We start from the raw sequence: 14,078 nt of genomic DNA on the forward strand, positions 1-14,078 counted from the left end.
GGGGCAGGGACGGGGACAGGGACGGGGACGGGGGTGGGGCCGGGGACGGGGGTGGGGCCGGGGGCGGGGGCGGGGGCGGGGACAGGGGCGGGGACGGGGACAGGGACAGGGACGGGGCGGGGACGGGGACGGGGACAGGGACAGGGACGGGGCAGGGCGCAGCCACCGCTCCTCTCCATCTGTCCGGCACAGCCGCTCCCCCCTGCCTGCTGATGTGCTGGTTGTAATGGGGGACGCTGGAGACTGTCCCCACCGATTCTGCACACCTGCCGTGGGAACCCTGCTGCACACACTGTCTCTCTTACCCGAGGGCCACAGCTGTACGAGCTACAGAACTCTCTCAACAGCTGTACGAGCTACAGAGCTCTCTCAACTCTCCTCAACTTGACATTTAAAACTTGCTCACGGACTCGTCGAAGCGAAATCTCCAGTGTGTGAAAGAGCACGTGTGATTTTTTAAAATTTAGGTGGGACCTTATAATTATCCTGTTAACCTCAAGCTCTCTTGGTTATTTTTAGCTGCCTACATATTTGTGGTTTCCAGTTCTGTATTCCAATATTTTTACTATTTTCCTGCTCTGCATTTATTGCGGGCATATTTCCTCTATGTCTACTTAAATTTGAAAAATACATTGATAGGGGATAACCCAGAAAAGAATCTTGTAGAAATCCAAAGGACAATTCCCTTCAGAGTGACATAACCTTTGGTGATGGTTATTCAACAAATTCCTAATGTGTCCTGTGACTGGACACCTGAGACCTTGCCCAGCGCCAGGCTCAAAGAGCCCCGCGCTGCCTCTGACACAACACGGCCTTCGTAATCACTTATCACCAGACGTTGATGCTGACAGTTCTGAACATTATTTTATAAGATAAGTTTGGCAGAGTTAAACATCATAGGGAAGCTTTCATGTGATATATAATCAAAAGCCTCCCTCAAAGCATACTTTAAAAGAGAGGAAAATGATCCCCCTTTCAGGACCGAAGACATTCTGAATTTCAGTATTTCAACACACCTATTATAACAAGAGCATATTTAAAAAAACAAAAACAAAAACAAACTTCTAATATACATTCTACTTCTATTGTTACCATAATATTTTGGGGGGAGCAATTAAAAAAAAAGGAATTCTTACCCAAAAAGCTGGGAGCCTCGGTAGGCTGGGGAGCGACGGAGTCATTATTCACAGAATCAACCGGGGTTACGCTATTCGTCAAATCGAGCGGCGTCATGCTGCCCCCAGAATTAATGGGCAGCGTGTTATCCGTAGAGTCAGATATGACTGTATTATTCACGGATTCTTCCAACTGAAGATCTTGCGCTGCGAAAAACACACCATCAAAATGCAACATTGTTGCAAGTCCATGATTACACACACAAAGCAAGGCTCAGCAGGTGTGAAGAAGAGGAGACATCAGGGCACCTGGGTGGCTCAGTCATGATCCCACGGTCCTGGGGTCAAGCCCTGTTTTGGGCTCCCTGCTCAGTGGGGAGCCTGCTTCCCTTCTCCTGCTCCCCCTGCTTGTGCTGTTTCTTGTTAAATAAATAAAATCTTAAAAAAAAAAACAGCAACAAAGAAGAAGAAGAAGGAGAAACAAAGGGAGGAGTGGGAGGAGGAAGAGGAGAGGCAGGAGAAGGAGGGGAGTCGCCCTCTCCAGGCACCCGCGCCTTAGTCCGCCGGGACTCTTGGTGTCGGTTTAGGTCAGATCTCATGAGTCTTGAAGGGGAGCCCCGCTGGGCTCTGTGCTAGGTGGGGAGTCCGCTTCAAGGTTCTCTCCCTCTGTCCCCCCCCAGGTCATGCGCACAGGGGCGCGCATGCACACTCTCACTCAAATAAATAAATAAATCTTAAAAAAAAAAAAGAGTGGACTTCTAGAAATTTTATGCACATTGCTATGTTAAATTAGTAAACAATAAATTTTCCTATTTATCTGTATCATTTAATAAGATCATATTTCTGTGAATAACTTTGTAGTTCTTGGTTTAAAAGAGGTAACAGTCAAAGTCTAAGCCAATCCTTTAATAAATTTCACGCTCAGGTAAAACGGATTGATTTTAGGCGGTAGGTCCCAAAGAACGACTTGTCTTCAAACTATTATAAATCTAAGGGATTTCAGCAGTCCTAGTCTTATGCTTATGTTGTACTACAATAGTCTCAGGAAAGAAAAGTAAATAATGTGACCTAAAATAAATCTATGGAAATAACTTCCTCTATACATTTATTACTTTTCTGTTCCTTATTTTTTAAGTTAACACAGTGACTAATTTTTTTATCAGATTTCGTGGGTGGTCATGTATCTTCATCTGCGTAGCTGAAGTGAAAGTCTAGGTAAGCTTAAACATCCTTTAAGACCCGTCATTCTTGAAAGAATGCCTGTAAATGAAGTAAAATGAGACGGGGGCGACTTACCTAAGTCCTCACAGGCTCTCTTGCATTCTTCCAGGGTCATGAAGTTGTTCTGATTGCCAAGGCAACCGCCATACTTGAATTCTTCACATTTCTTGGTCTCATTGTTATAAAAATACCTAGTTAGATAACCTCGACAGAGTCCACTATCTTCATCCAAAAAGCAGTAATCTGGCTTATCTGGAAATTACCAAAATGTCAGAAAGCAATATGCTTTTTTGTGAATAATTGAATTATGCTGGGTGAATGTACAAAACAACTAAGTTGAAGTTATTTAAAGAGTAAATATGAACAGTTAAAGGTACAAGGTAAAACGAAACTTTATCCACAGCCGCACAATAGTAAAATTGTCCACTACGTCTACTGGGACCTTTAGAATAAGGAAGATGTATCTATTGCACACATTGTTGCTACTGGAATTTCAAGTTCTAAATTTCTCAACATAAATTAATAGGGCACCAACTATCGACTATTTCATGAGTTAAAAGAGTAAAAGGTATTGTTATTTTACCCTTGGTTTGGAAGAAATATTCAAAAATTCATAATATTACAAAATATCATGGCAAAATTTTGGTTCAATTTTTTTTTAGGCCTACATGCATTGACATTTAGAAAAGATTTAGGAATATTTCATATTTTTCAGGTGTAGACTCTCATTAGGGAAAGAAGTGTAATGCGTTGCTTCATTACAATGGTTTCAATTTTTAAAAAAAATATTGGAGCAGGAGCTTTGAGGCTTATGGAAGCTTTCATGGCTATTCTTAGAAGTTCCTGAATTCTTAAGCCAGAGTCTGTTTTAGGTGAGGCATGACATCCTCTGCCTCTGTGTCTCCTGTTTATCTTCTTCCCAGCATTGGAGTGACTCCAACAGTGCAAAGGCAGAAAGGAAATACATGTTCAGGGATTGGAGAGGCTTTTGAAAAAACTCTAGTGCCCATTCTTTGATAGTGGTCCAAACCAGATTAAACACAGCTGTCACAGAAGCTGTGCCACTGTGATCTACATTACAAGCCTTGTCTACATGCACACTCTGTAAAGAGGAGAATTAAACTTATTTTCAAAATGGTGATGGCAAGATATACGGAGCTTGAATTGGGCGAGGACCCCATCTCCCCCACTTTTCCCTGCAACTATATTATCCGAGTGGCAAAAACGAACTGTTGTGTCCTTTTATATTTTAAAGCAACTTGTTCTATCTCAAGGAAGCAACACTCAGGAGGGTTTTACTATAAAAAGTGTATATTTAATAATGATTTCTGCAGTAATTGCAAACCTTCAGGAAAGCTGATCTCCTAGGAGAGTTGTTTTATTAAATAAACATCCTATTTTCATGTAGTATAAAATATCTATCTACTATAACTTCTCAAATTACCAGTGTGAAAGTTACTTTGTTTATTGTTTATTGCCTCTTGTTCCTCAAGGTGAATGTTACTATTATCACCATATTGGCCATTTGTGGTTAAGTGTAATTTATGGGACAAGGAAAAAAACAAATTCTTTAAATTTTTGTAATACTTTTTTTTCAAGAGGCTGAGGAAAAGATACATTCAGTTGCTATCATTTTTATTTGTTTTGGCCTTAGTATGTACTTTGTAGGAAATTTTAAATCATCCTAACAGAGAATATAAGAATTCTATGTTTAACAAAAAAGAGTAGGTAAAATACATTGCGTATAAAGAATACAAAACAATAGGAAATTATGCTGAGAAGTATAATTAAGAAATTGGAAGTTGCTATTATTTATGAGGCACCATTCTAAGGACATAAATTTATTTTAAGACGAACTTGAAATTGTACACTTGTAAAATAATTCTACTTGGGCCCACCGTTTGAAATAGGTTACAAATCAGGAAATTCATGCCTCATATTTCCCAGGTAAAGTAGCACTCGCACTAAATCTGAAACACAATCCTTGCTCGAGGCTGAGTCTCAGTTAAAGCACAGAACACGGATTTTTAGCGAGAAACAAACTTCCACGGGCCACAAGTTTTACTATTAAGTTCTGTTTGAGGCTGCACACTTGACAACTGTCCTAAACCAAACTATTTCGAAGAGGCTGTCCTGTAACTGTCCCTGTGTTGACACTGAGAAGTCTATCACGAAGTTTGCCTGAAGTGGGTCTGCTTAGAGGTCATTCGAGGTCTTTGTTCTCTCATATCCATATAGAACACCAGTGAATAATGAGAGAAGAGGAGCTCCTAACTGGGACACTAACTACACGTCTCCCTGACGGCCCTGTGACCACCTGCTAAGCCCAGCGACTTCCCGGCCCACCTCCCTGACTCTTGATGAATGTGTTCATTCAAGTCGCCCCTTGATCTTTCTCTTGCTCTGACACAGCAGTCTCCCATCCTGGGCTCTCCTGCTTCTGTGGCATCTCCTACAAATGCTGAAGTCGAACCCCTGAGTGGGGATTCTGGAGGTGTGGTGATCTCGCTGAGCAAACCAATGTAACAAACCGAGCAGGTCATGAACAAAATTGAGGACACCTCGGTGTGCTCCTAAATATCACCGCTATTCTAGGATGCTTAAGAAATCCATACACCTACACAGAATGGAGAGCATTCTTACCTTGTACCTAAGGAAATATTATATTTTTTGTCTTAATCAAGTTAATGCCAATCTGACAAAGCTCCTAAAAATGCTGATTTAGAACTTGTTAAAGGTAAAAGGACTCTATTTCCTTAATGTGCTCATTTTATAGTCAGGGAAGTAGGAGTTCCAATGGCAGAAGTGATTCTTCTAGTTGGTCGCAGAGGTATGCCCCTTCGTCTACCATAGAGGTCTTCCTCATACCTACTAATTTATACTGTGCTTTGTAATGTATACGGTTATGTTTTATACGCTGTCAATTTTTGACTGTGTGGAGCCCATAACTTTGGTAAAAATAAAATACTGCATTTTTTGAAAAATATAAATTAATTGAATTAGTAGAAGAAAAAGAATGATTGAATTCCAAATCATTACATATACATTAAATAGCATAATTTTATAATTAGTTTTATCTGCATACATTTTTTTCTTAATTTCACATTTAAAAAAAAAAATACCCTAACATTTAAATGTTGGTATTTCTTTTCACGAAGATATCATCTTTTACTTGGTGGATGAAACCCGCTATTTGTAAATGTCCTGCATTCTTTGATACCACAGATAACCAATTTCATTTAATTGGGACATGGAACATTTCTGTAAAGATTAATACAATATTTATAGAAAGTTATTTTAAAATTTATAAATAAATACATCCACTGATAGTGTTTGTACAAACCTTGCCACTGAATTTATTTTATAAATTTTGATTCCAAAGTCTAGTAAGTCTTATGTTTATCAGCCTCAAAAGCTTTCAACTTTTTCTCACACATTTTAATCGAAGTCAGAAAAATTAAAATGCACTTTGAATTTTGTGCCTCGTTTCCCAAATTAAATAATTTTATCTTTGTTCCATTCTTCTCATTCAAAAGAAAATGACATAAAGGCTGTGGGACCAAGTCAGTTTCTAGACCCTTACTAAAAGGAATGTATTTCTTAATCTACTGATACTTTTTCATGTGCTAATATAACCCATTAATCAGAAAATTATTTAGTATAAATCTAAATTTAAAACCAATAAATAATTTAAATCACAAGATAAAAGTGTGCACACACGGTGCATAATGTTGGTGAGAGCAACCACTCCTGCCACGGTCTGCGTTCACTGTTGTGTAAGGACTGGCACGGCTCGGAGACACGGACCCGCTCGGGGAACTGCTGCGTGTAACTCGCGGAAGATGCACAGTGCTGATTATCAAGGGACTAGGATCTGAGAACTAAAGTGAGGTCAGCAGCATCTAAGTTACTGCTCAGGAGATGGTAAAATACCATGTGCGCGGCTGTGGGATTTGGCCGATCTAATGCTAAATACCATGCTGTGTCAGTGCTCCAAGACTTCCCTACCAAATACCATGTACGCTATCTTAAATGCTTCATTATATCGATACAAAATAAAACACAATTTCAAAGATCATATGGATTTATGATGAACTCCATATCAAAAAAAGCTAAGAATCCAATTTCTAAGTGTCTTACATAAATGCTAATTAGCATATAAATGAATGTTTACCTTTGTCCGATTTTATCTGTGTCCTAGTCTTTGGATAAACTGCAAGAAAAAACAGTATGTGCATCAGTTACAACAATATATATAAATAAATTATATATAAATTTCAATTTAACAAACTAGGATGATGTATTTATTGCCATTAAAATTATTCTCACACAAAACGTCAACAAGTAGCTTAAATTTCTTATTTTCTCTAAAGATTAAATAATTTTTTTTTAATAAATATGAGGCTCTTTACATTTTAACATAATAATGTCTTAAAACCAGGGTCGAAAGTTTCTAACACACTGACAAAAGTAAGAATTCCTGGTGAACTACAACTGCTATTCAAAAGAAATGACTGAAAATCATTAAGGTAATGTGAACTATGAATTCCAGCAGCGCACTTTGCATATCAGAACAGATCATTTCTACCGAGAAGTAGCAGTGGGGGAAGAAGAAACCAGAATCGTCTCCTGATTCCTTTCCCGCTGCATCGCTTCAACCCAATCACAAATTTTATTCTGATTTCTAAGTACAGAAGAGAAATGAAGCAAAAAATATCTGTGACATATTTTTCAGTTTAACTGCAAAGAATTAATGGAATTACTTCACTCAAGACTAGAACGCCGCTTGTCTTTAACCCACTGTATTCAAGTATAGATTCTATGTTCTAATTTAAATGAAGAGTAATGAAATGCAAATCAGCACAATTTGTGAAGTTTTAATTTGCTCAAGTGGACGTTAGGAAGGCTGAGTGATGTTTGTTGTACAATCGTTTGTTTTGCAGAGAAAAGCTTTGGTCAAGGCAGTTTATAATTAGTTGTATAGCCAGAGAGATAGGGGTTGGGGGAATAAGTTGGCTTATATTCCCTTTCAGCCAAAAATCAATAGTTAGGGGGTGCCTGGGGGGCTCAGTGGGTTAAAGCCTCTGCCTTCGGCTCAGGTCATGATCCCAGGGTCCTGGGATCGAGCCCTGCATTGGGCTCTCTGCTCAGCGGGGAGCTTTGTTTCCCCCTCTCTGCCTGCCTGCCTCTCTGCCTGCTTGTGATCTCTGTCTGTCAAATAAATAAATAAAATCTTTTTTTAAAAAAACCAACAGATTATTCTTTGCAGAATAAAACATCTTTGAAAGAGAAGGTAATAAGCCTCTTTTTAAAATTTTCCTATGCTTTATTAAATAGTCTTTAAAAAAACATATATATATATATATATACACAGTATTTTAGATATCAAGGAAACCTCAGGGTCTTTCTCATTGTAAATAACCAACTGTAAATATGTTTCCGTTAGATAGTGAATTGTCATAATTAGCTTATATTGAAATATTTTAATGCACAATTAACTTGTTACAGTTTTAATTTATGAGGGCAAAGAATGAATATATACAGATAAATATTATATCAGACTAGAGTGCTAAATAATCATTTTTACTGTTTTGCCTACTGACAGTAGCCATTGGATAGGAACAGAGAAATGCTTGATTTCAGTGTTCATGCAATATTAAAAGAGATAACTTGTTTGTTTTCTGATTCCATTCCAAGTTGGATTAATTTAGCTGGTGTCATGTGAACTAACTCAAATATTTGTTTTGGCATGCTGGAATTTAAATATATTTGTGATACCAGTGATTATCTTTGAGGATTCTGAAAATAACATGGATACCCTATTTAATTGGTATTTATGCCAACCAGCTTTATTTAATTAATATTATGCCAGTCTGAAGAAATAGGTAAGTTTTACAGAAAATTATCCAAATTATCTTTTCCTAGATTTATTTAGAGCATAACACATGTGAATTCACATTTTAAATATCTTATTATGATTATAATATAATTAATATCTAACAAATTGGTAATTACATAACACATTTTAGTAATTTTACTTACCCCCTATTCTTTCTTCATCTTTTTCTCTTATATTGGGGGCCAAAGGGTAAGAGCTTAAGACTAACTTTTAATGATCCTTATTTGTTGAAGTCAGCCTAGAAACTATTCTAAGCCCGTGGGGAAAAGGACTGTAGGGTCAGAAGATTCTCATTATGACTGAATAGGTCTTCATGGTTCCAAACAAAACGTTAAATAATAAAGTTAAAGAGAAAGGAGGAGTATTAACATGCTCTTTCATTCCCTGTGGGGCAAATTCCCATCTAAACCCCCCACGAAAAGCCACAAGTCCCAACCAGTCCAGCCCGTAAAACAGCAGGCAGTGTAAGCCTTTATGCCTGTGTCCGGAGTCGATGAAGTCCGGTGAAACTAAATACACTTTTAGCCACGTGGAGGAAAACTGACTGAGAATTTGATAATTTGATCTTTACATCTAATTCTCTAATTACCCACGCTACATTACAGCTATTTTTCCAAAATTAACACTCAAAGATAATATTGTTTAGGCTTATAGGAAGAAAGCAACTAACCCGAAAGATAATCATTTTAAAAGCCATGTATTTGAAGCCATTTTACAAACTTAACTTTTCTTTTAAAAAATTATTAACCTTAATTCCATGTCTCTATTATTAGATGGGAAAATACACCAAAAATTATACATATTTGGAAAAAATTAATAAAACAACTTTATGTGCAGAAGGAGAGCTGTGCTTACACAGCAGACTAAACACAGTCGTGGTCCCTCTTCTCTGAGATACGTGGCTTGCTTTTATTCTCAAACATGCAGTTTACGAGACAGAGTTCTCACTGGTCTTCCCAAATAATACCAAACTTCAGCTTTCAAGCCTTAATATAAAATATAAATCATATTTTGATTTTATGTTTCCTATACTTATCCCATCTTCCCTTTACCTAGGAAAAACACTTAAAGTAGTGTATGAATTTGGGGGGCGCCTGGGTGGCTCAGTCAGTTAAACATCCAACTCTTGATTCTGGCTAAGGTCGTGATCTCAGGCTCCTGAGATGCAGCCCCTTGTCGGGCTCCTGGTGGGCACAGAGCCTGCTGGGGACTGTCTCCCTCTCCCTCTGCCCTTCCTCTCCTGCTTGGTCAGGCATACTCTGTCTTGAAAAAAAAGTGATATGAATTTCTATAATGAAATACTTAATAACATTCTGTCAATAGAATGTTAACTAATTAAAAATAATTAACACATATTAAATAAAAAACAACCAAAAATCTCTCAAAATAATCACATTGATCTTGGTTAACTATAAAATAATTAGGTTCTCAGCATAAAGAGGGCCACTTTTGAGAGATTTCCCTGTCTGTCTCCATAATATTTATACCTTATCACAGTAACTAAGCAGCATGCTTTACATGTGCACAAAATTTAAGCCACTATGAGCATAATGAAAAAAAATGTATAATTTAGCAGGTAGAGACATTTACAGGCACGGCAGGATAAGGGGACAGCATGTTGATGTCATTATTTTCTAGTGTTTTTAAACGCTTTCAAGCCTACAGTCACATTATTTGCTTGCAAGCATCTTTCCCATGAACAAGTGATATAAATACTAGGGTCAAAGCATTAGTGACTGCGGTCTGTGTGATCGCCACATCCTCAATGTGCCCAGGAAGAAACTGAGCTTCAGAGAGTAACAACATTCAGGATTAAAACGAAATGAGCATTTATCCCATTTATTACTTTTTACTAAACTGTTATTCTACTCATAACATAATGTGTCCATCCTCATTGAAAGTCAGTTAACTCTGATAGTGCTGTCTCTTTCTGGATTATTCTATTCCATTGATTTCTGTCTGTCCTTATACTCACAAGATTCTGCTCAATTTTGGCAGCTGTGCTATAACTGCTGAAATCAGATAAAGCCGGAGCCCTGAGTGGCTCAGACTGTCTCTCGGTCTGGGCTCAGGTCACTGTCAGGGGTGTGAGGCCCAGGCCCACACCGGCTCTGAGCTAAGCACAGAGTCTGCTCGAGGTGCTTTCTCTGCTCCCTCTCCTCCCTTTCTAAGATAAACGAAGTCTTTTTTAGAAAATGGAAATCAGATAAAGTCCTCCAAATTTGCTCTTTTATTCAGAATTATTTTAGCCATCCTAGGTCCTTTGTATTGTGTATCAATTTCAGAATTGACTAATTAATATAGAAACAAAAATGTGCTAGAATTTGATTGTCATAGGATAAAATTTTCAGATCCATTTGTGGAGAATTTACGTCTCAACTAAAGAGAGCCTTTCAGTCTATTGCTTTATATCTGTGTTCACTGAAGTCTTCTTTGTTACCAATGGCTTTTTAGTAATGTTTTATAGATTTCTTTGTGAATGTTAAGCACTTTTTAATTTAAACCCATCATTAAGAATTTTATGTTCCTGGGCGCCTGGGTGGCTCAGTGGGTTAAGCCTCTGTCTTCAGCTCAGGTCATGATCTCAGGTCCTGGGATCGAGTCCCGCATCAGGCTCTCTGCTCAGTGGGGAGGCTGCTTCCCACCCCCCGCCTGCCTCCCTCCCTACTTATGATCTGTGTCAAATAAATAAGTGAAATCTTTAAAAAAAAAAAAAGAATTTTATGTTCCATTATTTTAAATTGAATTTTTTTAAATTTTGTCTAATTTTCTATTTGTTCATTGCCAGTATGTGTGTGTATGTAAATATTTACACTGTCCTTTTATCCAATGAGATTTCTAAAATAATCTGCCAGTTCCTAAAGTTTGTCAGATACATGAGCGGGTTTTCTCTCAGTCCTGCGGGTGCTCCACTGACAAATCCCTGTCATTGTTTCCTCAAACTTAGGGACTTTCGCCAAATGCAGTTTTGTTGTTCAGTGACAAGCTCAAAGGGACTCTTGTTCTGACTTTTTAGCTTTTTCTCTACATATGTCCATTCTCTCCCACTTATTATGCCCCCAAACCCAGTGACCTCAGTCTCCTGATGTCCCATCTCCATATTCTGTACCAGGGAGACCACCGTCCTGGGCTTGGGTTCCCCTCCCATAGCTGTGGTTCTGAAGTGCCTTCATGCAGAAAGCTGGGGGCCTGGACTCTCCTCACGTGGCTCCCTTCTCTCGGAGGTCACGTCCCGCACTCCCTTTTGAGCCTGCCAACAGTTGCTTCATATATTTTGTCCAATTTTTCTAGTCATTCGTATTATGAGAGAAAGTTCAGTTTCAGCTACTCCATTTAGCGGAAGATAGGATTTTTCTCTTTAGGTGGTTTTCTGAAGCCTGGCAGCCCCTTCTCTATCTGCTAGTTCCGTCCTCACAGTGGTTCACCACACAAAGCAGCCCTCCCTCAAGCAGCGAGCGGCTTCGGAAGATGTAGGGAGATGGAAGCCAGAGCCTCGTCTCTACGTGGTAGGCAGGAGTGACGTTGTGGAAGACCATAGGCAAGGTGGTCACTGAAAGGCCAAATAATTATATTTGATCAAATTCTAAAGAAAAGGGTAACTTTCATACGATGGTGAAATAAAAGAAACAGGTACGCATTACGGGAAAGACGAAAACGTTCAGGCTGCTCAAGGGAAAGACGAGAATCAGAAAGAATGAAGCGAACGGGCCTCTAGCCGAGGTGCTGAACCTGCTGGCCAGCCCCGCACGGATGAGAACGAGGCCCAATGAATGGGAAGTGACCCGGCGATCACCAAAACCGGAGGCCCCACAGAAGAGCCCCGAGTGCTCAATCTGTGTTAGTAACGTTTCCGCACTTGTACGGAGGAGAAGGAAGGAAGAAGTGCTCAAGGGCAAAGAAATGCATTCACTGTCGGCTCCAGAACCTCATGGAGCCACACGGGACACGTTCTCTCTTTTCAACGCAGTGAGACTTTCCCACACGCCAGGAGCATCATGAAGCCAAGGCTATTTTGTAAAAGCTGCTTGGGAAAGCATTATCCAAGTGAGAATGCAGAACTGTCTGTTTTGCAAAAAGCAAGACACCTCGTGTTACTGAAGACGCCCACTCCATAGTGCTGCCATTTAATTCAACTAGCTCTGATAACGCGCTCTGGGGAAACTGGGGTGAGACACTGCGGAGATAAAGACAATTCAGATTCCTCTATTCCGTAAGTAGCTCACAATTCAGAAGAACTAAACAGACGGGAAAGCATTCCAAATTTTGGCCAGCAATTATCTGGAATTTATCTCAGTGAGATGAGATAAAACCATATTATAGTTTGTAAAATTCAGGGGCAAATGTTTTAGTAAGATTAAAGCAAAATAAAAGTGTTCCATAAAGCTTACCAGCAATGTAATATGATATACTTTGAAAAAAATATAATATATATGATATACTTTGAAAAATAATATAATATGATATACTTTGAATAGTAAAACTATGAAAAGTTGGGCTTCGTAAAGTCTACATGGGTCAGTAAGGTTCATATTTTCTTTTCCACACTCTTCCATTCTCTTTAGGTAGAGAATGACTTAATTTTCATATATGTATATGAAATATATATATATTTCTGCTCTCTGATGTAGTTTAGAATTTTAGAGGCTCGGAGCGGCTTTGACAGGCGGTAGCTATCGGGTCCCTGTGCCGATGGAGGGAAAGACTAGGTCAGTGTGACTAACGATTTCCTTCCTGACAACTCACAACTACGCAGGAGGCAGAATTATACCCAATTCACTGCAGATATAAAACCAGTGAACTTAAAGGTTTTTCTTCTTTCTTTGCTATGGAGAAAAATATAGGATGACAAATGAGGCTTCATATAATCTGTAATAATGGATATGGAAAATGAAAAGCAGTAGTTGAACAAGAATGCCAAAAATGTGAAAAAAAAATTCCTTGGAATGTTCAAATAGTTCTAACTTCTTTTCCTAAAATTACCAAACCTGTAATTAGATCCGATAACCCTACACTTTTTTTAAAGGTAAAGGAGCTCCGAGGCTCCCGGGTGATGAGCGTCTCCAGAAACCCACCTTCTGTACATTTTCCTTGGCAGTCCTCCAGAGTTGCAAATCGATTCGGATTTCCTTCACATCCCCCATACATGAACTCCTCACACTGCTGCGTGTGGATGTTGAAAAAAAATTGCTTAATCATGGCTCTGCATGGGCCGTTATCTGGTTTCAAAGCACAAAATGAATGTAGAAGTTTCAGGGGCGGCAACTCGACATCTACAAGGTAAAAATAAAAGATATGGAACCCTTCATCCGCACAGTGATAATGAGTTTTATTTCCTTTTCCATCTGTCCTGATTTTTCTTAAAAAGCCCAACAGAAACAACAACACAGGCTGAAGAAACCGGGACAGGTTATTTAAAATTATCAAAAAGGTAAATAATATTTATAAACATGCCAAATGAAAAATATTCTACAATTAAAACAATTAAATCAACAATTAAACTTTAAGAGTAGAATAATTTTCTAGACTAGTGTTAGGAATTTGGTTTAAACGTACACAGTCAACCAGCATGGAAACGCGTAGTCATCGTAAGGTCACCACTGTGTTGACATTGCAAGTAAGGAGAAGCATCTTTTTAAGTTCAGCAGTTTTTAGGGGTAGACATTAATGGGCAGCTCTTTGATTTGCCCTCCCTAATCCACAACTGTGTCACTTTTTACATACAAACAACTTTTTAAAAGCAGCAGTATACACATGTTCGTGTATATATATATATATACACATACGTATATAATATTATCACACTGTATTAAGCCGTTCTCAAATTATGAAAACGTTGGTGATTA

General features: G+C 38.6%; 1 protein-coding gene across 9 annotated transcripts in view; it reads right to left on the reverse strand.

The window, feature by feature from the left end:
- Positions 1-14,078, reverse strand: part of TFPI (tissue factor pathway inhibitor) — an 89,050-nt gene that overhangs the window by 18,949 nt on the left and 56,023 nt on the right. For 8 of the 9 annotated variants that reach the window (XR_004288361.1, XM_032354109.1, XM_032354113.1 and 5 more), the window contains 4 exons: positions 13,308-13,505; positions 6,511-6,549; positions 2,412-2,588; positions 1,137-1,322 (listed from right to left, as the gene is read on the reverse strand). Coding sequence is in view for 8 of the 9 variants with exons in the window: in XM_032354109.1 (XP_032210000.1) it covers positions 1,137-1,322; positions 2,412-2,588; positions 6,511-6,549; positions 13,308-13,505 (600 nt within the window). In the remaining variant the exon portion in view is untranslated. The remainder of the gene's footprint in view (positions 1-1,136; positions 1,323-2,411; positions 2,589-6,510; positions 6,550-13,307; positions 13,506-14,078) is intronic. The other variant, XM_032354112.1, reaches the window with a different exon arrangement.

This window comes from Mustela erminea, chromosome 8 (genome assembly GCF_009829155.1).
Source record: "Mustela erminea isolate mMusErm1 chromosome 8, mMusErm1.Pri, whole genome shotgun sequence".
In the NCBI taxonomy this organism is placed as follows: domain Eukaryota; kingdom Metazoa; phylum Chordata; class Mammalia; order Carnivora; family Mustelidae; genus Mustela; species Mustela erminea.